This window comes from Poecilia reticulata, chromosome 9 (genome assembly GCF_904066995.2).
Source record: "Poecilia reticulata chromosome 9, P_reticulata-male-v2, whole genome shotgun sequence".
NCBI classification, from domain to species: Eukaryota; Metazoa; Chordata; class Actinopteri; order Cyprinodontiformes; family Poeciliidae; genus Poecilia; species Poecilia reticulata.
Window position 1 is genome coordinate 8532886 of NC_088838.1, and position 27626 is coordinate 8560511.

The following is a 27626-nucleotide window of genomic DNA, read 5'->3' on the forward strand; positions in this document are numbered from 1 at the left end:
ATGAAAATATAGATATATTTCTACAGACATCCTGTTGAAAATCATGCATACCCTTCAATGGAAAAGTATTTTGTCTAATTACAGTCAGTAAATTACAGAATTCAATTACTGATCATGTTGTTCCAATTCTTCCAACGATATATCTTTTAATAATCTCTGATGAAGAGCTCCAAGTCTTTGACGTTGGAGGACTTCCTTGCCTTTGACCTAATCTTTATCTCCATCAACTGATTCCTTATCAGTTTCAAGTCAGGACTCTGACTGGGTGCACTCTAGAATATTATTACTTCCAGATTGAAAAAAAAACCCATAATGGTAAAATGAAAAGATTACTTTAGATATTGCTTGTGTAAATTTCAGAGCAGCTGCATGTACTCTCTTAAAAGGGATCAACGTTGCCATAAAATCTGCAGCACCCCGACTTAGCAGGAGTTAAAACTGTGTTTGCTTCAGTGAAGTGTTATTTACTTAAAGCTATGATTTGTGCTGCATCAAAACCCACCACAGAAGAGTTGGTTCCACAGGAGTGGAAACATGCATGTTACATTTGCCCACTGTGTGTTGTGCTAAAAGTATTCAGGTATCTGCTTCACTTATCTTTAATATCATGAGCTGTCCAGGATTTTCCATCCTTTGATGCTGTTATCTATACAGAGGAAAGGAAAACTCCCCAACTCTGTTCACTGGGCCACAAAACATGTTTGTGGTCAAATGTCACAAAGTATTATGGAACAAAACTGGTGCCTAAACAGAGTTCAAGCTTACTAGAGCAGATTTTCACATTTCATAACATTCAAAAATCTTCCTCAACATGGCAAACAGGGAAATGTTACAGAGACGCACTGTTTATGTGAAGCTTTTTTGTCATCTTTATTCATGACTGAATAGGCTAGATAACAGCTGATTTAAAATGATCAGCTGTCACCTTGTAAATTACCTAAAAAACATAAATAAATCAATCTAAAAATGCAAATGAATGTTGTTTAAAACATATGAAATGGTGCAGAAAGCAGCACTACGGAAATCTAATAATGGAGCTAATTTTAGGCAAAACAAATGTGCTCTATAAAGCAAATAACTGAAGGGTTTTGATCTTGAGTAAACCAAACTGTGCTGCTACTTGAACATTTTAAAGTGATTATTTCTTCTTTCATTATTTATTCTCAGTCATGAGATTAGTGCGCCAGAGATTACACAATCCAGCTACTCTACACTCTTCAAATGGAAGGCTGACACATACAGCAACATTAGATTACTAACATGAAACTAAATAAGACGATCTAAAGCAATTTATGTTTCGTTATATGTGTACAATAATTTTTACCTTTCTAGATATAATTGTGTGAATTTCCTGCTGCCTTTGATGAATACAATTTCAAAAACGAGCAAATCCTAGTCTTCAAAACAAGACAAAAAGAAAGAAAAAAAAAACGTTATCTAGCGAAGATTAAAAATGTTAATTAAAATTTAATACAATTCTGAACATTGTCGGAAGAACCCGCAGGGAAGCTGTGCAGCAGATTGTTTCTTTATCAAGCCCCAGTTATTCTCCCTGAACCTGATTTAATGCTGATTTGGAAGCCTTCATTTTGTGCATTGCAACTTTACACAAGAAGGCTGCCACTTTGGTGCCAGAAGGCTAATAAGTGAAGTCTAGATGAGTTTACCAAAACAATCTGCTCAGAAGCTCACTTAGCCAGCAGGAAGCCATCCAAAGTACTTCATGATGTCTGTCTCATTTCACAGCAGCCCAATCAATCAGTCCAGGAAACGAAGTGTGATCTCACCGGGCGGCCCGCTTCTCCTCATGACATATAATAAACTCACATTGGACTGCTTTCCTAGTTAATGAACCGAAAAATGATTTATTTATATATATATATATATATATATTTTCCCTTCCTTTTAAACCTTGTCTTTATTTCCACCTGGACGGGGCCCAGAGGCATCTGGTCATAATCTGCCCGCAGTGGAGAAAGTAGAGCTAATTAAAGTCTGGCGGGAGCAGCGGTTGTACGGGATCGGGACATAATTACACTTCACTTAACTTGGAGCCCTATACGTCTCAAGTAGTTATTAAAAAGTGATGACAGCTGGCACTTCATTATTTTTATTATGTTTGGTTTTGACTTGACTTTACATACGTTCTTTGTCAAACAAATTAAACGGGAAATGTTCCACTATAAATTACATTTTTACATTCAGCTAATTTCAGGAGTGAAAACTCTTGCCTCCTTGCCAGTTGATTACAGCTGTTTTGGCATAAATAATATTTGTACGTAATTTTGGGCTTCATCCACATTTTAATTGGGACGACTTGAAATTAATACGTGGGTCTTTGTGGGTCTTTTTGGTTTCGAGATGCAACGTGCTGTGTTTTTCTCTGAAATGGCATCATTCTCCGAAATTGCTTCGCAGTAGAAATTGATCTAAACTTTAAACAGTTAAGCAGTCAGTCAAAAAATGCAAGAAATTATTTTTGTTAAATCCAATATGGCCAACAGACAAAAAAGCATGCCAACCGACCCGGCCCTCGTCCTGCTGTAGACGAGTCTTGCAGGTAAAATAAAAAGATATTGTGACATCAGATAACCCCTAAAGAACAATACTACTGATGTATTTTTCAAATAACGACTTTGTATTTAGGGAAAATTGCACTTGATTACCTAAAAAAAAACAAAGATTTTTTTTTTACACATTTTTTGTTTCTACCTTTTTTTATGCCTTAAGAAAATAAAAAAATGGAAAAAAATTCTGACACAAAGGATCATAATTAATTCATGAAAGGGTTAAAGGCACAGTATTATGTATTTTCCAGGCACATAGTGCAATTTTATAGCACTGCCCCTTTAATAACAAAAGTACGACTACGCTGATCCTCATCCAGGAAGGCAAAGAAAAACCCAGAACCTTTAAAGCACTGCAGGCCTCACCTACCTCAGTTGCATCTGGTATGAATCCAATACCATTTCAGAAAAAGAGCATCACAGTGACAGTCAATCATGCTGGTAGTGTAATGGCCTACTCTCTAGCAGACGATCCAGAAGGAAGCTTTTTGGCCATCAATGTACGACCCTAAGCTGGAGTCCACTTGGATCATGCAGCCAAATGTCACAAACAAGTCTAAATATAAATGGTGAAAGGAAAAAAAAGAGAAAGTTTTGGAACAGCATCAATATCCTGTCTTTGGTCACAACATAAATCGGTTTGAGGTGCTGTCACTTTAGCTTAACAGAAAAACCTCTGCCCAGTTATTGCCAATGTTTGTGGCAGTAACAAATGTTCATGTTAAGCAGTGATTACTTTGTAGCTTGGTCTCATAAGCAAAACTATCTTTAAGATTTTGTATTTACATTAGTTATCTTTGTCTGGCATTAAAGATGGATGATCTGAAACATCTTGGGTAAGGAGACAGTTACTTTTTTCGTAGCGCAGCACTGCCCAACCCTAACGAGAATTTTATTTTCCATTTAAATGACCTGCATTACGATTTGCCAGAGCTGAAGTTTTCAACAGTTAATTAAGCTAAACATCGCCGACCCAGTGAGCATTATTTGCATCCTAATTACGTTTAAGAGAGAGATTCTCCCAGGCTTAAGTAACCTAAAAACTCACGAGAACCTGAAAAAGAGTACAATGCCGAGATTTGATCTTGTCCGGGTCAGTGTGTGTAGCTGTAGAACGAAAAGTCACACATCAGTCACAGCTGTCTAAAGTGCAAAGATGGAGAGTGAGGGGGAAAAAAAGTTATCTCTCTAAAAAAATAAATAAATAAAATGACTAGAATGAGCTGCGGCGGTAAAGCAGAATCTAACCATCAGACGGCATCGTGGACAATATATGTGAAAATCAATCAACATCTGCTCTGACAACCCTGCAGCAAACAAATAAATCCCTGTAGCAAATGCAGACACAGCGAGGAAAAACAACAAATGAACAATGGGTTTTGAGCAATCAACGACAAGGGACCACATGTGGAACAAGAATAAGCAGCAAAATGAAAACCAACGCACGGGGAATAAAGCCTTCAAATAAATGAAGGAGAAAACGCACTCGACAAAAATGTTTCTTTTTCTTTCTCTCTTTCTTGCTTTCTTTGTTCTCCCTTTTTCTTCCTTTTTTCCAGCAGTAGCATTTATTATTTAGAGATTTGAAGGTAAAAAAAATGCACCTAACTGATTAGGTGACCCAGGATTATTGATGCTTTCTTTCTATACCTCTGCAGTGCCATACTGTCCCATCAGATTTCCATGTCATACTTCCATTCTTTCTTCACAAACCATGTAGCTACACATCCCTTTATTTCTCCGAGTAAAGTATTGATGTATTATACAGGGTGGACCATAAGTTTCCATCCATAGAAAAAGTAAACATTTTACATTGGACAACCGTTTTTACTTTTGTGGGACTCTGTGTAATCGCTGCATGTCTTGGACCATTTCGGGGTTGATCTGCAACATTTCCACTTTTCTGAAACTTGCAAATAAGTTTTGCCACAGTGTCATGTGTGTGATGCTCGTTCCATGTTTTCTGTTAAAGTTTTGTGCAACCATGCGACTGCTTCCTGATCCAGCCATCAGTATAATTTCAACTCTTTGATCTTTTGTCAAACCCGTCTTCTTGGGCATCTGAAATATAAAAGAAATATCCGGTTTACACTCTCCTATGTATGTAAACTTATGGCCCACCCTGTAGAAACGCTCACAGCAATGGCTGTATCATGTTATATCATATACTACTAAAATGATTTGATGTTAGTTATCATTCCCATTTTACAGCAACCTTCTGCTGGTAGATAATATTTTTTGAGTCACAAAACCACATCTTTTCACAGTAAATTATTGGAAATCACATCAAATCTCTGGTCGTAAAAAGCTTGTATTAACAGCCTCCAGGCAGGTTTGAATTGACACATTGGTCGATACAAAAAAACAAAAAGCTCCTTTTTTATTTCCAGAAGCCCAAGAACGAAAAAACAAAAGCTGCAAGTGTGGGTATTATTTTACAACGTCGCATCATTGATCGTACATTAAGGCATTTTTATCAGCGAGGTTTATGACCGGTGAGGCACCGACTGGAGTCAGATGGATCAATATATGAAATCCAAAATAAAAGCCAATATTTCAGTCTTGACCTTAATTTAGTTACAGTATTTAAAAACCTTTTAGTTATGTTTTAATCCTTTTCGTACTGTTCAACAATATGATAGAAGAAAAAGACATTATTTGATTGAGATTTTGAAATTTTGAGTTAACATCACTCTCTCTCTCTCTTATTAAAATTTGAAATAGCATATGATCTAACATCTGACATTGATTACCTATCCTTCTTCATAAATATCACTTGTTTGTAAAAAAAATATATATATATATATATATATATATATATCTTTGCTGTATTTTTCCCCCCAATATTTTTTTAGCTTTTTTTCTGTGTAGAGGAGCAACTTTTGCTCTGCTCCCTCACAGCGAGGCATGGTACTTCCTGCCTCATCCTGTGCATTTTCACTGCACATTGAGGGCCCATCAGACAGACTGAATATGTTACACACACTCATTAACTACATTAGATGTCGACATGTGCACTTGTACATGTATATTTTCAGCTTAAAGAGAGAGAGAGCAAAGGCAGTTTGTTTAAGGCAGAGAGACTGTTTGAGGCAGCGCCAGTAGAGATGAGGAACCGCACTGCACTTTTATCATGTATTTGAACAAGCAATGTATAAATCCAGCGATATTGACCATGAAAAACATGTTAGTTCTTGCACAACTCTTTTAGTCTCTCTTTTTTTTTTTTCAAATAGCCTCCCTACTCTCCAGGACAACCGATAATATGTTTATAAAAATTCCAGCGATATTGCTAAGATGTGCTTTGTTTCAGGTGGCGAAGTGACAGCCGCTGTTTTGAAACAGTTTGTAGATGTAGTCGGGCGACACCTTCAGATTATTCTGAACAGCTGCTGCATTGATGCAATTATAGAACAGGAAATTTTAAGCACACTGATTAACCTTACACGCCATCTGGATTTGTAGAAACGGATCCGAATCACTCCAGGTGTGTTTTTTTTGGTTAAGGCAAAGAGTCTTGTACATGTGGAGGGGGGAGGGGTTAATCTCTTATTCACAACATGCATAAATTTATGTATCAATCCAGCAAGAAAGTTTCCTTATTTTCTTGATGCACTTTTAGTTTCTCTTTTTTTTAACTCTCGATAGTAATAAATGTAAAGTTCTCAGATTGTAAACATGATGGTTGTGCTGAAGCGGCTCTGAAGTTCAGTGAAAGTGCAGTCTTTAAAAAAAACGCTCTACTCTGCTCTGATATATTGGTTTATCACTGTGTCTGTGGGTAAATATTGGAAGGAATTTCAAAGATTTTCCCTTCAAATGCGGAGATTTCTACTATAAAAGGAAAGAAGTTTATGCCAAACATTTATGCTTGCCTTTAAAATCCAGTTCTATTTGTGTGCGCAGGGCGGCTAGATTTATCATGTTCCCTTGGAGGCAGGGGTTGGGGGGCGTTGTTGTTGTTGTTGTTTTCTCTCAACTGTCTGGAAGAATCTTACGTGGTTTGGAAGCAGGTCAAAACAGGACGTGTGTCCTCATAATCTCCATGGCGTCAGGAAAAGCTACTGCTATCTCAAATCACAAAATCTAACAAAATATTTCCAATTCATTTTTTTTTTCTTTTCTGCTTACGCAGACATTTTTTTTTCTTTCTTTGCCATACGTGGGAACATTCAGGCACCGTAGACTGCTGCTGCTGCGACCAGACAAAGGCAGAGTGACTCTCAGTCATGTTTGAATCAGACGTCTCCAGTGGGCTGCAGCCGGCCGCAGTGAAAGCAGTCACCTTGAAAAGGACAGGAATGTCGTTATGAGTGGCAGCCATCTGTGTAAAAAGGAGTCGTTCTGCCACTTTCTAAATCAACGCTGCGCCTGTGTCCGTCAAACTGCAAATGACAGTGGGCGCTCACCATATGCGAGCCCTTTCCAACAAACGCAGTCATTTCGTGGAGGAGGAGCAGTCCAGGAGCCTCGGAGGGACCCTGAGTTTACAATTTAGCAAATGGATAATGATAAATGTGGAGAATTACTGGAAGACTTCCATAATGTGGCATGTTGGATAAAGCAGGTTACCCTATATCAATCCGTCTGGTTCCCAACATTTCTCATTTCAGAAATGAAATGCGTCTGTGATTTATAGATAGATGGAAGACTGCTTTTGTCGCTCTTCGCTTTGATTTAGTTTGAAACGTCTTGTATTAAAATCAGATTTTATGAACATTTATTGCTGCTAGTGATAAAGATGTGTGAAAAGCCTTACAATTATTGCTGTCCTATAATTTTTCATGGAAAAAAGAAAAATTTATATTAGATAAATAATCCAATGTCAAAAGTCACTTGTGAGGCAATTATTGATAATGTACCTCCTCAGTCTAGCCCCCAGATTTTCTTTTATGCTCTATTATATGCATGTTTTCTACAAGATTTAGGTCTACAGGGTCCGATAGAATATCACTGTCTTGATTTAGGATTTTTGGATCACTATCCTGCATTGACCCACATTGATGTCATCACATTTACATTTAATGTGTAAAGTCTCTCATTTCAATGACTTCACGATGCTCTGCACAGTAATGAGGTTTCCTGGGATCTTTGGAAGAAAATATGTTCACAGCATCACAGATGTTTCACCTTTCTTAACAGTTGGCATGAGGTGCTTCTCTGTGTTAGTTTCATGCCAAACCCACCTGGACTGTTTGCTGCCAGAAAGACTGTTAGTTTCATCTGGTTAAAGTACACGGTTCCAGTTAAAAACCACAAATGTCAAATATGCTGACATTTGTGATGGTAGGACAGAAAGCCAACTGGCATGTTGTTAGAATCCGAAAATTGTTTTGGCGATCTGATCTTCATGGTTGTTTCTGCTGCAGCTGAACAATAAGCGTTGTAATTATTTTAACTGTCTTTATTGGTTTGTGGTGTCGAGGTAGTAGCCAGTGACAAAAAGAAACAGATATTTGAGTCACAGCTTATTTATACCCTTTAGGAACCAAAAGTCATTAACTGTGCTTCCACTGATCTTAAAATTGCGCAGATTTCAATTATGAAAATAAAATCAATGTAAACTCTGCAATTTAAAAAAAAACTCATGTTTTTCTTTAAAAAGGTTTTTGTGCTACAATGAGGTGGTGTTTCGACTTTATCAAAATTAGTGTATTTCAGAAAAAAATGCAATGGAAAAATGTATTTTTCACATCACGCAAGTCATGCGATCAACCGGATGTCGCTGCTGGAGTAGAAGAAGAAGAAGACGGCATGGAGTGGTAGGAGTGTGATGACGTGGCATATTTTTTAATCAATAAACATATCCACATGTGATTTTCATTGCGTTTCTTATTTAATGGAATAAGAAATTAATTGTGAAATTGTGTTTTTTTCGACATTAGTGGCATTTTGACAACATTTTGGACACATTTGAAATGTGTTGATTACTATATACGTGTCACCAGAAACTTGGACCAACTTAACGTAGGTACAGAATAAAAATACATTCATTTACCTTCATTTTAATTGAAAGGTTTCAATATTTGATTTCTTCAAACTGATTAATTACACAAAAAAATTTAATTTGAGCTAATTGAGCTAATTTTGCTGCAATAAAAGTTTAATTAATATATTTTTTTACACATCTTCACCTAAGCAGCCACCAACAATGTGTGCCACATGTATATTTGGAATTCTTTAGAATTGCCTGTGACGTCTCCGGCACAGGATTGATTACCTCTTTTGCCACAGGTCCAGACTTGCAACACGCAAGCATTCTTCTCAGTACTCTTCGTCAATAAAGTGTACATGACGTTAACTATAGCGCTGAATATCGCTCGCCTGTTTGTCTCTTTCAATGCCTGCATTATTTAGCGGCTGAATCAATCTGCCGGTCTCTAATGGACTCGGCGTTGCTTACTCAGACGCTCGCTTACTGTATGTACCAACATGAATCTGTGTCCAGGAGCAGGGACAAATGAAAATAGATGTAGCTGTAAAGGAGCGGGATCAGGTTTTGTTTGAGGAATTACTGCGGCTGCCGACAGGACTTACTCCAAGCATATGGCGAGGCGGAGCAGCTCCCCATATGCTTTTGTTGTGCGGCGGAATTTGTTTTGGGGGTTTTATTCAATCCGCTAACATTGTCAACCGTGCATTAATGAGCGCTGTGCATGCATAATTCACAAATTATACTGTCTTGCTGTCTGTTCGAGGCTTGCTGATCCAAGCGATATGCATGAATTATACCACGTCGGATTCAGTGTTTGGGAAGCGTGTTTTATGCGTTTCTGCATTACAATGACATACGACCTCTGTCGGGAAACAAATGGAGTCTGAAGCGCACGTCTCAGAGTGTGGCGCCGTGGTGCAAGGAAAAATTAACGTAGTCACCTTCCTAAAATAATGGCCTAAGTCTTTCTTTCTTTTTTTATCAAAATCATTTTTTGGCAAAAAAAAAAATTTGACTTGGGTCATTATTTTTAGGAAGGTGCCAGTATGTAATTAGACATATTCCTTTAATGCGAACCTATTTTTAATGTGACTATAGAAACGTCCTCCTTATCTTGAAGACATAATTTTAAGGCAGTAGATAAAGACGTTCAATAAATCTGTTGAAGACAACTGAATTATTTACACTACTCTGACAAATCTCTTTCAGAAGGCAACTAAGAACAAACACGCCTGAGCATCAGAAAGGCTGTTCACATCGTCGACTCTTTCCGATGTCAGAAACTTTGGCTGAAAACTCGAAGTGTTCTGACAGCGCCCAAGTATTTGAAGAGCACCAGCTTGCAGTGGTTTAGCTGCACTAGCAGACTGTAAGGCATATCAAAGGCGAAGGGCAGCGACGAGGTGGAATTAGCTTTTGACAGGCACAGTTAAAAGGGTCTCCATCTCCATCACTCTTTTCTCCCCACTCCCACTATAGACGTATGAACAGGAAAATAGGGGGGAAAAATGTGCGATACGCAGTGATGGATCATGTGGATTTCCTCTTATCCCGTCGCACAAAAGAGCGCAGGGGGGTGGGGTGGAGGCTCTGATCCTGAACGCGCTCTGATGATGCATCACTCATCTTCCCATCAGATTTTAGAGGACAGAAGAGGTTGAGGCAGGCGTGCTGGCATTTTGGCTCAGAGAGTCATCTAATACTATTTATTTTTCTTTTTTTGTTGCAAGCCAACAGCTATTTATCAGCAAACAGATGCTCAGTGTCCGATGAGAAGACTGTGTCCACTTTCTCCGGTGGGCGTTCTGAAACCATAACTTAAAAAGCTGACCCCTTCATGTTACAGTAACACAAAGCATGGTCTCCGTGACTCATGGACGTCTCCAACAGGAGGGAATGGCACCACTGCATTCTGACTGTAGCACATTAAAAACATTTTTCCCACCTATTGCACAACAATGCAGGGGTTACAATGTCTTTAGGACCTTCCCTTTTAATCTGTGGAGTTCTCTTACAGATTTGGTAGGTTTCTGTACGTCTGTCATCATGTTTAAGTCTTGATGTGGGGGAACAAACACCTTCATCACGTGACAGCCTGAGAGAAAGCAGGTGCTGTACAGGAGTACAACATTACAGGAGTTATACTGTTGTGCTTCTTTCGTCCACCTTGTCCTTTTACGTTTTCCTCACCATATTTGAGGCCAGAATGTCTTATTCATGGCATCCCAAGAGTATTTTTCCTATGAGGGTTGACAAGTTCTTTCATTTTTACCACCCTATGTGCAAGTTGGTGATGTGCATCTATAAGCGGTCTCAAGACTGAGACCGATTACTACAACATCTGACTGGCATCTCAAAAGCTCTAATAACACCGGAACTACAACCACAAATCCTAGAAGTGTTGAAAAAGAGGCGTCATGGATGCTGAGCATGGCCAAAGAACATGGAGAGAAATTCAAACCATCTCTTCCATTAATGGTAAATAACCATACCACCGACTCCAATGCCTCCCTGCCAAGTTTTCGAACCATTCAGCCGCTGCTGCGAACCCTGTTTCATCAAGAACTCTCCACTTTCATGTGCAAGGCTCTGACATGGCACTGTGTTTACGGGCATACTGGATTTTAGATTGATCGTCTCTGCAGCTTGATGAGAACCTTATGCTGCAACCAGAGCAGTGATGTGAGGCAATGTACTAAGAGCATTACGTTGTGTCATTTAGAGCCCTGCCTGCCCAGAGTGAGCATGGTTAGGTTGACCACTCTGAACGGCATCCCTTCTTTCACTTTGTTCAATAGATAGGTGGGTCCATGCCAGAGGAGGAGCTACCACTGTTCCTACCAGGCTCCTTTAGGCAGTCGGTAAGCTACGAATGCTGTATTCTGCCACCGTAATAATAAGGCTCCACAGTGTCACAGCTGATTGTAACTGTACTCTCATAACAGGAAAATCTCATGCTCCATGATGCGTAATTGGGAGCACAGCGCGCTCTTGATGCATCCCAGAAGGCATCTTTAAGACTCTGCGGAGACTATCTACATTCTAACTGAGTGTGAAGTCACGGTGCATTCCAAGTCCAGTGTGAAGGGAACCCTATTAACGAGTCGGCATGTCACAAAAAGAAATACCTCAGGAGTGAAAACGTTTCTCTCTTTTACAGCTGTGAACTTGGAGGGAAATCTGATCTTTAACGTGTGCATGTAGGCATGTTCATGTCGGAACAAAATGAGCGACCTGGAGTGTTATTTGACAGATTCTTGGATACGTCACACTATGAGAATCTATGATATATTCTTACACACAAAGCCAACAGCACTGAAATGACTGTTTTAAAAAGAAGAATGTGTGAAAGTGTGTAGAAATGTGTTTCTGTTTAATGACTGGCACAGCTTTTTGTACCTTGAAATTAGCTCGGATGTGATCAAGCATTGCTTAAGGCCAGCAGAGCTAATTAAAAAAAAAAAAACAGGTGACTTTCTCATGTTTCAATATTTGCTGTCCTCCTTGTTTCTCAGCAAATATATCAACGATAAAAGTTGACTATGATGCCCAGTATCCAGTGAGGGCCCTGTCTTCATGAAAAGATGTAATTGCACAGTGCAGGTAGTCTGCACCTTCATCAGCATTTTGTAGTATTTCTTTGAACTAGTGCAGACTTTTTTTTTTCCTCTGGAAAAACGCAGCTTTCCTTCTGATTGCAAAGAGGAGAAATTTTCAATTAAGATGGGGCGTGTAAAATTCCCCAGATGTAACTCTGTGCGCACAAGTTATTATCTCATGGGGACACAGCAAATGAGTTAGTCACTTTCTTCCAAGTTAATTGTGATTTTTTTTTCTTTTTTACTTGAGCTTCAGGGAAGTTGTGAATGCAGGTCTGCCTTGAAATCAATAATCCAATCGTCAAAAGTTGAAAAGTAATTGGCACTGTGGCGTGCTGGAAGTGCAAAAATAATGACTGATTAGTAAACCGCCATTAAAGGGAAGCTTTCCTGGTTTTCAGCCTCAAATCTATTTATGATTTTTTTCCCTAAGTAGAAAACAAATGTTATGTTGATGCTTTTAATTATCTAAACAGCAAATACCTTTCATCATCTCATCTAAATAGCTTCCCTACACCATTCTGCTGTTTCCCTGCTGTTTTTAGCTGAGCTCTTAGTTTTAATCTGTGAATTGATTTTGGTGAATATTTATCAACATTTTATGCTGACAAATATATCATACGGTGCTGTAGACTGACAAAATGCAACTGATACTGTTGTTACTACATCTGGGGGAAAGGGAATTATTTTAGTTTTAATCGAAACAGGGCTGCACAGTTGGTAGAGCTGTTGCCTTGCAGCAAGAAGGTTCTGGGTTCGATTCCCGGCCCCGGTCTTTCTGCATGGAGTTTGCATGTTCTCCCTGTGCATCTGTGCATGGTGGGTTTTCTCCGGGTACTCCTGTTTCTTCCCACAGTCCAAAAACATGACTGTCAGGTTAATTGGCCTCTCCAAATTGTCCCTAGGTATGTGTGTGTGTGCATGGTTGTTTGTCTCTGTGTTACCCTGCGACAGACTGGTGACCTGTCCAGGGTGACCCCGCCTCTCGCCTGGAACGTTAGCTGGAGAAAGGCACCAGCAACCCTCCCGACCCCACTGAGGGATAAGGGTGTTTGAAAATGGATGGATGGATGGATGAAACACTTTGAAAAGAAAAAGTACTTCAAGTCTGACATAAATATCTTTGAAAATGATGTTGCAATTGCAATCCAAAATGGTGGCGTCTCGACCTCGGCTTTGGGAAAGGCAGCTCTAGAAAATAAGCAATTTGATGGAAGTACTTACCATGTCTGGATAATTGTTAAAAAAGAAAACTTGATTGTGGAAAATGTTTGCTCATCCATAATTTTTTCAGTATTCAATTGTCTAAAAAAAATTCTCAATCTCTTTCTATTGCTGTCTTTCTTTCTTTCTGTCTTTCTTTGTCTATCTGTCTTTTTTTTTTTCTTCCTTCTGTCCCTTTTTAGAGTTCATGGTTTTAAACACTGAATCTATTCCCAATAAATTCCCAGCAAGTCCTTTTTTGACACATTGTGTTATGCATTTTGACTCAAAATTTTGAAAACCTGATTTGAAAGTGTTGAAATTTGACATGGGACCTTTTTGTAAATGTTGCTACGTAAGTATCACAGCATTTCTGTTTTTCCTTCTGTATGTGCCCGGGTAATAGTTGGTACTAAAATAGTGAGCTTAGGATGCCTGATTGGAAAGGAATTTCATCATAAATGTGCTCTCAAAAATTGAGCTCCTGGATTAATGCGAATGCACGGCCCGTTCTGCATGCATTAGTTACGCGTCTGGAAGACTATTTGGCCAGCTTTTCAAATGTTACTTACTGGCAAAATTAGCCAACCACTCGAAATGTTCACAAGATGAAAAGTAGCCGTTATTGAAGGGTCAGTAGCGCGTGACACCTCAGCAACACAGTGGCAGAAAAAACAAACTGAACGCATCCGCACTGTGTTTCTAAATAACACATCCGGCGCAGAGAAATAAACCTTATTGTCTGAAGTAAAGCAGCACCAGAAAATTTAGGCATTTTTTTTTTTACATTTGCAGGACGCGGATGCGTTGCTGAAAATGGCTTGAATCCGCGCGACAGCTGGGGTTTGTGTTTGAGGCAGAATCCTACCGCTGACATTTCATCACACCTACCTGTGTCTGTCTGTTGCCGAGTCGCATTAGTCACCGAGCTGGGTTTAAAGCGATGAACTCCAGCTGACCCTCGACTGCCGACACACTCATTTGGGAGATCCTGAAGTGTCTATTTGTCACCGGAGGATATAGCTTTTAACCCTGTGTGTCAAACATGTCAGCCGTCCCTGTCAGGCGGAGCATGCTACCAAGTGTGTATGAGCTCATCACAGCCTTTCATCAACTCAGTCTGGGCTCTTGGCTCCTTGTTGCCCCGCTCTGCTTTTCATTTGACCACTTTTGGGGGGAAAAGTCAGACGGCTAATTTGCAAAAAAAAAAAGACTGCTGAGATAACAATTTGAAAGCCTCTATCAAGAGACTTGGAAATTTTCTCCTGTTCAGTATTTGAACAGCATCTGGAATCCACCAGCAGTGATATCCATCCGTTGATTCCAGCTCCACCATGAATGAATCGAGCTTTTGGATTTAGCGTTGAACTGTTAGTCGTACAGGAAACTAAAGGAGTTGCTTCCAACTCCTTTAGTTGTTTGATGCTTTCCTCTACTCTGATTTATTTTCCTTTAAAGCAAAGCTCAAGGTGATGTGACACCTTCCTGCTATAGGTAACAGGCAAGGGAACTACTTTTGATAACTTCACAGAGCCTGACTTAAAGAAATAACTAAAACTGACCTTGTAAGGAAGCCCTTCAGGCTAAAGAGGTCATTTCCGGTTCTGGCCAGATGCACAGTGGCCAGTTTGTTTATGTCTTCAACAACCCACTTGGTTCAAGTGTCACTCAGGTGCCATGCTACAGAAAATGGGTCTATTTGAAATGCATCTTGCTTTGAGAAGACCTTCATGTATCAGAATAAACTTCACCAATGTCCATATTTCTAAAGCGTCACTATAGGCGCCTCTTATCCAGCTTTACATCTTTTATAATGTCGATTATTTGTATCAAACCAAATTTTACCTCTCCTACAGCCTTTTATTTATTTGGCATTAAACTGAGACTAAATATGAGAGCAAACTCCAGTTACAAAACTTCTTAAACACACACGCACGCACGCACGCACACGCACACGCACACACACACAAACAGTTTGTCTGAATCCTGGGGTGTTATTCCAATCTGGGCTCAAAGATAAGAGACTTTCTCTACTGTTTTACTGCAGGGATGTTTTTCACATCCTTTTGAAAAACTTTATTTCATATATTTATTTGTTTCTTTTTTTGGAGAATGTACTTAAAATGCGTTGTTGACTTCAATAGGCACTCGTCATACTGCTTTACCGAATATATTTAGCTTTACACAGCCACCGGAGAGAGCCCGTTTACAGTTTAAAGCTTTTACGCTGATGTTTTCAGGAGCTTATTTGGCAAAATGGTCCACCAGCAATTAACTAACTGTATGTACACAGACAATTAAATTAGATTAGCGACTGCATTCCCACCACATCAAAGATCTCTGTGTTAAGTGTTTCCACTTAACGATGCAGGCTGCAATTAGACGAAGGGTCACCTCCAAATGGACTTTGCAAAAATGCAGACCAGAGGACCTTCCTGTGGGATGTCACGAGAGGCTGCAGATTAAAGCAATTTTATCTGGTGTTCACATTTGTTGTTATTTTAATCATTGCCGGAATATTAAAAGCGACAGAGTTAGCTAGGCTCATATTGCACCGAAGAAAGATTCATCCCGCTGTAATGAATAAATCCAGACGTCCTGTATGGACATGTTTTTAAATTTATGTAAGCAAAACTGAAATAGTCAGATGTAGATATTGTAGTTTTATTTGTAAGCACAGCAGCTAATAATTCATGGATTATCATAAAAGAACTGGGTCTTAAATATCCACATACAGTGGTACTGACAAGTTTGTAAATGCTGCTCATGTGCAGGATTGTCTTCAGTTAATTTGAAGCATTACGTTTTCAGATATATTATAAATAACTTCAGGCTTTAATGCTGATATTCGTACAGCCATAATTCCTCCCTCTGCCTAATATTTGGATCAATGTCCATTCCCAAGTTGCCAAGAAATAATATACATTTGTAACCATCAATAAGCTTTTGCTTTTACTCTATTTGGATATTTGAACATCCTGACAGTAAAGATAGAAATAATTTAAATTGGTTGTTTTTCTGTCATGGGTTTGATTTCTGAGTCCAGTCCAGTCCATACACTTAATGTTAGCCTTTCTCATCTAACCAGAGTTTTGATATGACTTTTAATTAATCGTCTTGTTTGAATGTCTAACCAGGAAACGATTGTCAACTTTTTTTTTCCTCTGGAAAATCTCATTGAGATTGAAAATGTCTCTTACAAGAAAGTTTTAGTCATGACTGGCAGCAGCACAGAGTTTACAGAACCTTCACGTCAAAACAGATGAACATCATCATAAATACAATTTGAAAAAAGATTCCTCAATTTTTTTACCTTAAAAACTCATTTACCTTAAAAACATTCCCCGACAGCAGCACCTGTAAGTTCATGTTTTTCTGGAAATGTTTCTTTCCGAGTTTGTTTCAGACTTCAGGCACCAAAAGTAAAAAGTAAGTTCTCACAACAAATAGAATATTCTCCAGTGGATTTTCTGTTTATTTATGTTTTCCAACAAATACAAAGGGAGAAGTCCAAGTTAAGGCCTTATAAATAAGAATAAAGATTGACTTGTTTAGAGTGATCAGGAGCTAACTTGGAGCCTGTCATAAAATCAAAGCTACTAAAGCACCACTGCCACCTAAAAGCTCACAGGTATTAAAAATCCTGGCATATAAAACACTGTTTTGACAGTTTGCTGAGTTCATATATATATTGTGAGTTTTTTGAGCTGAGAAGAGGTTTTCATCAGCATCCTTCGCAACACTCTATTCCCTGCGAACGTTCTCGCAGCAACTTATCGAGTGTTTAAATTTTGAAGGAAATGCACCTTCGCCTCCCTGAACCTCCCGGCCTGTTCCATCGCTGGCGCGTTTGATTAACTTCCCTCACACATCCAACTTGAATTAGGGTCACGAAGGTTACGGTGCAGACAGATGATATCTATAACAATAACACTTCATTCCAGCCTAATACGGGTTTGAAGTAAGCAGGGAAAATTCAGAGGATTGGAGAGTCTGAAGGCCAGAAGGTTGAACAACAGGAATCAAAACTATTTTTTTTTTAAACTCACTGAAATTCTTGCACCAAACATTTTTCCTGCTTCTTACCCCATCATTAACTTTTATCACGAAATGCTTCCTAATATGTCACACCCACTAATAATTGCCATAAAACATCAGTAGTCACTTCATCTGTTGGGGGTCATAATGATATGCCTGACTGAGGTACATTGTAAAACATTTTATAACGCATACTTTATTTGCAGTACATGATTATGAAGTGGAATCTTTAGATGTAAAAAAAAAAAAAAATCATCGTGAGCACAGCCTATTTAAATTTTTATAGCTTGAATGTAAATAAGATGATAATTGCTCTTTAATTTTTATTCAGTCAAACAAATTGAGGCCTAATTTGATTCAAACAAACCATTTACAGTTTGGCGCGTGTCGTTTCCTGACAGGTTCTGCGGCCCTGGAGAAACAGCTCTGGAGGGTATTGATCTGCAATTTTCTTTAAGTGCCAACTGCTAACTGTGATTACGCATATCCACATTTACAGTTATCCACGAGTGGCGCGCGCATATATCCATACCCAGTTACCGCATACACTTCCACACTAACTACACTCCTGCTATTGATTTTTTTTTTTTACATAGCAAACAGAAGGGGTGGGAGGGGAAAATAAAGGACATAGAGAGAGCATTACACATCCAAGGGTTGTTGCCAAGGGAGACAGATAGGAGCTGCAGGGACGTAAAAAAAAAAAAAAAAAAACGTCCACGAAAAAGGCACCAATCACCAAGCCGTATGTGGGGAGGGAACTGCATCATGGGGCGGAAGAAAAATGGATAAACTCGACTCGAAAGCACTAATGGATTTTCTTTAGAGCGGGGTCGTGGCGGTAGATCAGAGGTGAAGATGAGGGGGTTTGTCGGTCAATAGAGGTGTCACGGCTCGGGTCACTCCTTCCCAGACTCCTTCACTGCTGATACAGACGGTTTCAGGGAGAGAACAACAGCGTAGATACCTCTGATAGATTTTATTAACTCATCAAATGCGTACGAGGGCGCCTGCCTCTTTGAGCATTACAGGAATATACAGTATATATATATTTTATCCATAAAAAACACTACTGCGTGTTTATCTATCCCATAAAACTCCAATAAAGTACATTACAGCAACAAAAGGTTGAGATAAATCGGGGTTATGAAAGGTTTTACAAAATTAAACAACAACATTGTAGAATAGCATCTCATTTTAACAAATGCATCAACGGAATCATAACAGAAGAAACTGTTCATTAGAATAATGAGAAGTTGCGAAAGACAGACTTCCCCCTGTCTTAAGCATCTCACGCCATTATATGAGTATTTATGTGCCAGCAAATTAAATCGTTTTAAAAGTGACAAATATGGTAACTTAAAACACTGCAACTGACTCAAGCATATTTGTGATGTACCAAAGCCTGATATTTCCGGTTCAGCTGCGCTGCAAAGGTCCATTGTTATAACCATCAGGACTGCATTAGTGAGTCACCGCGTTTCCCCGGGTGACAGGTTCCCTTGTTAAAATGTAAATGGGCACTGATTCTGAATCGGTTCCACGTTTGCTGCTTTACGGCCAAAAATATTCCCCATGGGAAACGAAAAGCACCAGTCGAGGTTTAATATGTACCTGTAAAAACGAAACTTCAGCTTTGGCCTTCTCGTGTCCAAGCAGGATTGTTTCGCCGTCACGCGTCCGAAACAGGAAGCTGTCGTTGGCCGTACCGATCGTTAAATAAATGCTGCCCGTTCGGCGCGGGGCTTCTTTCCCTTTTCCTCAGGTAGTTGGAGAAAATATTTTCCCAGCGATATTCTCCTAACAGTGTGCAGCGTGTTTCATTTTGGGGGTCATAGAGATGTTAATGAATGGCAGCATCTGTTGCACATTGCGGTGATAATCATTAGGACACAGTGGGTGACGGGGAGAAGGCGGTAGTTCGCGTAGCTGTAAGAACATTAACATACGCTCTGGCCTTATGGCGGCACTGTGTCAGGATGCAGCTGCTGCGCCTCTTTACCCCAGCGTGACGCGCATTCTCCCAGACAGGCAGACTTTATTTCAAGAGAGGGCCCTGCTTTGGCAGAGTTATTTTTTCTTTTATCTTTTTCTTTTTTTCTTTTTTCTACATGGCTTTGAGAAATGACTTTTCTGCTTCACCACCCTGAGCATGTAGTCGGGGATCACAACATCCCTCAGACTACAATCAATTATTTCTCTCTGCGCTGACTGATGCTTTTAAAAGTGACATTTATGCAGCGCCTGGTTTCTTATATAACTCTCTGTGCCATACACTCGTCGTAATGGGGATTTCTGGTTGTCACTGGTAACTCACTCAGGACTGGGACGTGGAGCTGTAGGTGGGTTTTATAAAACATCCATCCTGCTTTTTCATTCACTTCAAATAAGTTCTAAAATAAGAATTGCAGTAGTAATGTTTAAGCCGTAACAATGACAATAACATAATAGCACTTTTAATAATGTTGTAATTCTAAATGGGCTGGAACTTCAGATGTGTCATCGAGTTGCTCCATGAAATAAAGCTGTTAGTTTGCAGCTGTTTGCTCCACCAGATAAAAGCTGAATGGTGACAAAGTGTCTGTTCCTGCTTGTCCTTGTAGGCTGTAGTGGAGGACTGGTGCCCGTCTCTGGCGTTCATGTTTTAAGGCAAGAGCACTGCCAATCAAGCTTGTATACGTGTTGCTCACACTCTTCCCCTTTCTCTCCTCTAAGGCCAGTTATCATGGCCACCATGTCGGCGGATAAATGGTTTTTCTGGAACAGTCAGTTGCTTCTCCACCATTAGCGCAGCTGCATGAGCATGACTGACGGCGTCAAGATCTTCCACTTGGTTCTGATTGGTCGTTTCTGACTGGGAGCTGTGAATTTCTCCAGAAGGCAAAAGTAGCATTGGAAGAAGTGTTACTTTACACTTTTTTTTGTTCGTACAGATTATCTTGGTCTAATTCGATTTTTTTTTTTTTGTTTGATGGTCTAAATTACATTTATTGTGGAGGGAAAAAAAGCCAAAACAGGAGAACTCTCAAATACCTGTAATGGCAGTGTAAATGTCCATTTGGACCGCCATATTTGATGAAAACACCACTTCCTCTCTGTGCCGTCTAGGTATGGCAGTGCGGTGGGAGCATGGAGGTCCTGCCGTGCGCCAGGGTCGCCCACATCGAGCGCACCAAGAAGCCCTACAACAACGACATCGACTACTACGCCAAGCGCAACGCCCTGAGAGCGGCGGAGGTGTGGATGGACGAATACAAATCCCACGTCTACATGGCCTGGAACATTCCCATGAACGTGAGCCTCTCTTCATGCCGCGCTTTAATCCCCACGCGACCTTTGGCCGCCTCCCCCCTCCCCACATCTCACTTGTTCATTCAAACCTGCAGGCCAGGTGAGACGCTGATCGATACAAATTCAAAATTCAGATTTCATCCTCCGTGACCTTCACACTGGCGGTGGGCCAAGTGAGGGGAAAGAAGAGCTGAATCAGACGAGAAGAGCACTAAGTAAAAAGAAAAAACAAGAAAACAAGCCTCATGTCAGTTTAGCATAATTGCCTTCAAGAGTCTACTGAGATGGGTCTACTAAACAGCAGCTTTTATTAATGGAGAGTTTAATATTGAATTCATCTCCTTCGGCGCCGAGAAGAAGATGATTATAAATGAAGGACAGCTCAAATCTCTAAATGCTTCCTAAAACAATGTGTTGATATTCTCGAAAACCTTAATAAGCAGCTGCTGCTTAGTTATATATAACTACTGTCTTTATATTTATATGTATATACACTCTTGCAAAATGAAACCACATCGAAGCCAGAACAGAATCAGCAGCAGATTCCAGCAGGAGCAGTAGAGGTACATATGGGGAGAGTAAAAGGTGGCAGGTGACGAACTAGCCATTCCCGAACTCAGTGGCATGGCATGTTATTACCCCAGCTGTCCTGTGGCGGGGAGTTATTTTGTGTACTGTAAAGACCTAATGCTACGATTATTTCATCAAACCCCCTCCAAAGTCCCCCACACACACTCACAGACCCTTGTTATTGTCTGAGGTGCCTGCTGAGAGCACAATTGCTTTGAATAGAGAAGGCTTTATGATTCGCCACAGTGGGCAGCCCTGAGTCCAAATACCAAACAGCAGCCCGGAGAGTCTGGATGTGTGTGTTGGTGTTCCGGTAGCCGAGAAGCGAGTGGATATTTCGAACTGGAATTCATTATTGATACAGACTTGAAGCGGGCTTCGTAGCTGGCAGCAGAAAAGGCTTTTCTTGGAAACGGCATCTGGTAGCAGATGTGTGTGTGTGTGTGTGCGTGTGTGTGCGTGTGTATGCGTGTGTTGCTGTGTGTATTAATCTCTTTGGATGTGGTTGCTGTGCATCCTAACTGGACCTACACCCATCCACTGTTTTCCACTTCCGATACAGATACAGATACAGATACCTGAGGTTTAATATCGACAGACATCAATTCGTCACAGAAAAACAGAACTGAATTGACTCAAGACGTTTCATTTTTCTAAACGGATATAAATGTACTGAATTAAAAATTTATTCAGTTCTGCACTGGTGTTCTGTGCACCAGTGCAGAACACTTTAATACACCATTAGCTTCACAAGGTTGGTCAAACATGTCAAAACAACTTTAATTTGTTCAGTCAGTGCAAATTGGAGTATAAAATCCAATGTAAAATAAATAAAGAAATTGAAACTGACAAAAACTATAGGTTGACTACGTTGGCTAAACATAGTCAAAAATAAACTGCAACAAACCTTCTTTCCAATGGTTCATAAAGTGCAATTAGGGATTCTAAAAAATAATGTAAAATAAATAATAAAGCATGACATCGCTCAGAGCACAAACATAGAAATAGACTGAATAGATCTGCCCTTATGGATTGGGTGTCACCAATGTAGAATTATTTTCAAATTCTGGAGCTATGCAGATATTGATATTGGATTGGTGCACAATGCATTTATTTCCATATGAGTCCACATTAACGCAGCACATATTGATATGCATATAGTGTGTGTGTGAGTGTCAGAATTAAGCCTGAGGCGTTTCAGCTATTAGGCCTTCCCCCGGTTCATTCAGAGACCGTCCTCTATAAAGCTATCTGGACGTGAGCGCTCATAATCAAGCAGCTGATTAGAATCTGCTAAGTACAGATCAGGTCTAATGGAGAAACAATGAAGGTCTCACATGACGAGTGCACCTCTCTGTCTCTTACCTAAATGCAACGCCGTATAACTCCTTCTTCTTCCTTTCCTGCAGAAGACTCTGCTATACTGTGTGTTGCGCCTGACTTTTTAAAAACAATTTTTGTCCTTTCTTTGTCTTTGCTTTGCGCCGCATGCCGACAGAACCCGGGAGTTGATTTCGGCGATGTCTCGGAGCGCGTGGCCTTAAGGAAAAGGATGCAGTGTCGGAGCTTTCGCTGGTACCTGGAGCACGTCTACCCGGAGATGCGGATCTACAACAACACCATCACGTATGGCGAGGTGGGAGAATCGCTAGCTAAAGGGATTATTGGAAATAAACTGAATGTTAAATTAAGCATAACATAAGCTGTGATTCTGTTGCAGGTGAGGTAATAAAAGGGAGCTGTTTTTAAAGAGGATGCTAAAGTCAGGGTGGATAATTTGATTCAGCAAATGATCAATAATGAAAATTAGCTCTTCAGAAGCTTTTTTTTGTGTGCGTGTGTGTGATTCTCTTTTTAAAGTAAGATCTACTTGGGGGAAAAAAATATGTTTGAAGTCAAAGTTTCCAAGCTATGAGTCAAAATCACAGTACTGCTAAATACCTAAAACATATGTAAATTTTCTCTGAGGTCCTTAAATCACCTGGCTATTGCTTTCCTGTGCAATTCTGCTAAAAAAAACAACTTTCGCTTCCAGCACAGTCTGGTCTTTCTCCCCTTGACTCAGATTCTCTCTCGTAGATTTTTTTACCGGACCAATCAGCAAACAGAAGGAGAAGCTGTTAACAATGACATTGAGTTTCTTCATTGTTTTAGAATTGGCAATGGCAGCTAATTCCAAAACAATGCAATGACAGCATGTTGACCTCGCGTCCAAATATTGAGGTAACATTAGCAATCGTCTCGTTCGGATCGGCACTTCTCTCTTCGCAGTGGAGGACGGCTCAGTCAGTTTACAGCTCAGTCAATTTCCGGTAAGCTTCATAGCGTTGGAACTGCTGCATTACATACGTCACGTCGTTAGCGATTGGGTAAAGTTTAAAACTTCAACACAGTCCACTCCTCCAGGAAGAAATCGTTTCTCAGCAGCCGAGAGCCCAGACCGTCTGCAGGGAGCAAAGTGAACTGCAAGGGCTGGTTTTTACCAGGCTACCTCAGAACTAATGTCACCGGGAAAGATACACAAACACAACAAGCAGCACACCATCTGGATGGTGGTCCTTTTATAAAATGATCTTCAGCTCTTAGTACTTTAAATCATTTGTGCTGTTTGATTTCCAAGCTTTAAAGAAACAACTTGCTCCTTTTGATTCAACTTTAAAGAATCAACTTGCTCCTGTATTGAACAGCAGGAATGCTGAATACATGCAGCTCATCTGGTGTCATTCTCAATCAAGAAAAAAAAACCTTTAGTTTCATTTTTCAGACCTGAGATGGGTCGGATCAGGTATTTGTGAATAGGAGGCTCTGATCGTTTTATTTCTTTGTTCCATAAATTCAACAAGGTGTCAGAACCCCAAGGTTCTGATCCATATCGACATGATAGTGTCACACACCTGGTGCAGATTTGTTGACCAAAGAAAAGAAAGTCTTGCAAAAAAAAATAAAGTGGAAAAACCTGTAAAGGGGAAAATATTTTTTCACAATATTGCATGGCTGAAGTGTTTTTGACAGGCAAGTGGGAGTTGATAAGTTTCTCTATTATGTCATCGCGCCATGATTGTGATTGCAATTTCTTCAGCATTTAACTTGAAATGTTCCCCAATTTGCCAAACCAGAAAGTCCTACTACTGCTTCACCCTGTCATTAATAGATCACATAAAGAACTGAGACATCCCTGCACCTTTGTGGGGAAACTAATCAAACATAACCTTTTTAAATAAAGCAGTAATCACACAAATTGACCAGACATTGACCAGCGAGACGATATGACACCGACAGGCCAAATGCCGTGTCGTCAACCTCCCACATGACAGACAAACCCAAGACTCCAATGTTTCAGGTTTAGGGTAAATTTCTATTGCAGCTTTAACAGAGCAACATTACTACACAAAATTAGATGCAATTTCCCTATAATGAGTTTTAATTAAACACTTATTAGTTTTCCATTCCAGCTTGATTGTCTTGTGTCTGCTTGAGCACCCGACACAGTTGGGGGGGGGAAAGGTTTTTTTATGGGAGACTGAAGAACCGAGCACACTCCTGAGTCTGACATCGTTTGCAGACTTGCTGAAACTCACCGTTTTGTAACCCGCGTCCATTTTGAATACGGGGCAAACTCTGAGGGGGAACAAAAAATCAGAAGGTCTAACCATGTCGGCAGACGTCGGGATTGCATTCATCAAAGTTTCGGACAATTCACACCGTTCTTTGTTTCCTCCACTGGCAGTTTTTTTTTTTTTTTTGCTCCAGTACCCGGCTAATGGATTTCTCAGAGTGGCGTCCTCTCAAATGGCACTATTTCAGATCTGTCGGCAAGCTGGGAAGCGGTCGCTTCGCGTTGCCACACAGCGGCTGCGGCAGACTCGTGTCCCATCTGTCACCGAGCATCAGCACCTCGTTGCACTCGGCCGCGCCGTCCAGACCGGCCGAGTGGAACCTTCCCCCGACCACAACCACATGATGGATGTATCGCAACCTGGAAATGAAGCCATACACATTCAAATCACAGCAAGCCGAAGCCCACAGTAAACACACACCATCGTCTCGCCCGGAGGAGAGAGCGAGACAGAACTGGGACTGGTCACTGCATGATAACATCCCATCACGGCCAGGCCTTTGGGATGACTTGAAGCCTTGTGACGGCTGTGTGAATAAGCCATGGAGGACCTACAGGAAGCAGAGCAGGGAGGAAGTGTCAGAAATAGACAGTGGATCAGCCTTCAGCAGCACGTTGATGTAAACGGACGGCATGGATATTTTGGTTGCAGGCTAAATTATAAAATGCATTGATGGTTACTGAAGGATATTTTTACTCTAAAGATGTTGTTCATAAGTTGTCTTTTTCACATTTTTCCACCCAGAAAGTTTTTTTGTTTTTTTTTGTTTTATTCTGATTTGCACCAGTTGGCTAACATCAACGTAGACAGAGAATGCAAAAAAATACATCATATATCACGGCACACTAAGGATAACACAGAAGGAGCAGCAGGAATGTCTGGCAAACATTTGTGTTGTGTTCTACACAGGACAACAAAGCTTCTGTCCCGTTTGTGCCTGACTGTAAGGAGCAGGGAGGCTTAGGGTGACTTCTGATGGAACTAGATTGTTTTTACGTTGAATTCAATTATGAACAGCTCGAAATAGCAGCCAGTTTCAACAAAAAAAAAAGAATATCATTGACATTTTTTTCTTCTGAAAATCTTTGCACTTTAACAGAGGTGGGTAGCTTCTAGAGCCACTCTACATATTAGGTATACCTTACATTATCTACATCTAACGAAACCCTTATTAGTAATACTTATTTACTGTTGAACATTTCTTAGTGTCTCTGGTTTGAAAGAAAGGAATCTCAAAGGGTTTATTTGGGATTTTTGAAGCGAGACTCTGTTAAAAGGAAGGAAGGATTTAATGTCAGAGCTGCAGCAGAAACTCTCTTGGCATCTTTAATTACTATAAATCCAGATTAGTCGGTCCCAGAGGTTGAAGATAACAGCTAGTCCGTAAACGGAGTCCAAAACCAAAAAAAAAAAACTAAACAAAAAAAAACTAAACAATAGTTTATGAAAATGGCATGCTATAAACCTTTAAAGCATCCAACCATTTGCATTGAGGTATTAAAAAAAAATCTGTAATTATTTTTACAGAAATTTGAGTTCTGAGGCAACGAACCACCAAGGGTAACGCATGTACTATGAGCGGCACAAACATGTTTTAGTCAGAATAACTAAATAAAAGATCATTTAATAACTATTAATACTAGTTTGAATTAATGTTATTAATTTAAACTAGTATCAAGAGTTTCACTCAGGAAGACGACTGCTGGCACACCACCTCCTATTTCTATTTCCCGTTTTTTTTTTTTCTTTTTTTTTAAAGCATCCACGTCTGAGTAAATGCTGCCCAGTGCAAACATAAAAACACTTTTAGTATCCTTCTCATGGAGTTGTTTTTGATAAATCTCTTTTAATCCTCTCCACTGCACCCTTCAAACTAGCCGTTCATTTCAGCCCCCGGGACCAACTAATCTGGATTTATACTAAATGAATTTCTTAGGTAACATATTAGCTGCTTCTAACCTTTTGACAGAACTTTACTTCAAAAAGTCTGAACTGATTCTCCTTTGGTTTAACCAGCAAAAGCCAACATAAAACTCTACTAATGGCTGTTTGATGTACATCCCCAGTAACTACACTGCAACCAACTACATGTTTACTTAATTAACTTAAATATATGGCTTTGCCCTCTTTCCAATAGATGTCTTCTTCTGTTTCAATTCCCCTGATGTTAATATATAACTCTGTGTCGTTCAGGCTAGTGTTGTAAGGGTGGCTAAAAAAAGAAAATCAAACATTCAGCTGAATGATGCAGAACAACAGTAAGTTGGCAAGAACTATAATGAGACGCTTCATTAGTGATTTCCAGGGTTATCTCTGGGTGTTTCACTTTCCGTATGCTCCGATTCTTTATTGACGGAAACAGATCTGGATTGTCCCCATCAGTCAAAATGTCCCCTGTGGTTTTCCTTCCAGGTGAGAAACAGTAAAGCCAGCGGCTACTGCCTGGACCAAGGCTCCGAGGACGACGACAAAGCCATCCTGTACCCGTGCCACGGCATGTCCTCCCAGGTCAGGGCAGACTTCCTGCGTCGGTTGTTTTGCGTTTGTGAAAGTCATCATTTAGAAAAAAAAAGTCATTCAAAGCTTCACTGGGCCACTGGTTAAAAAGTTTTTCTTCAATTTCAGATTTCGTACTCCCCTGAAGAATATTTGATATAATTATTCTCCTCTTCATGCTTTATGGAGAGTAAAATCAAATTTGCCATTGTAAGTGGTGGCAGGAGAGAAGCGTGCGGCTTACTGATTCTCTTTTTACACGAGCGTAGACGCCCACACGCATTATCTGTTGAGGATTTCCACCGCGGAG

General features: G+C 40.0%; 1 protein-coding gene across 2 annotated transcripts in view; it reads left to right on the forward strand.

Annotated features, from left to right (window-relative positions):
- galnt9 (polypeptide N-acetylgalactosaminyltransferase 9) overlaps positions 1–27626 on the forward strand; it is a 116205-nt gene that overhangs the window by 78574 nt on the left and 10005 nt on the right. For both annotated transcript variants that reach the window (XM_008417601.3, XM_008417604.3), the window contains 3 exons: positions 20451–20636; positions 22702–22839; positions 27233–27328. In XM_008417601.3, the coding sequence (XP_008415823.1) occupies positions 20451–20636; positions 22702–22839; positions 27233–27328 (420 nt within the window). The remainder of the gene's footprint in view (positions 1–20450; positions 20637–22701; positions 22840–27232; positions 27329–27626) is intronic.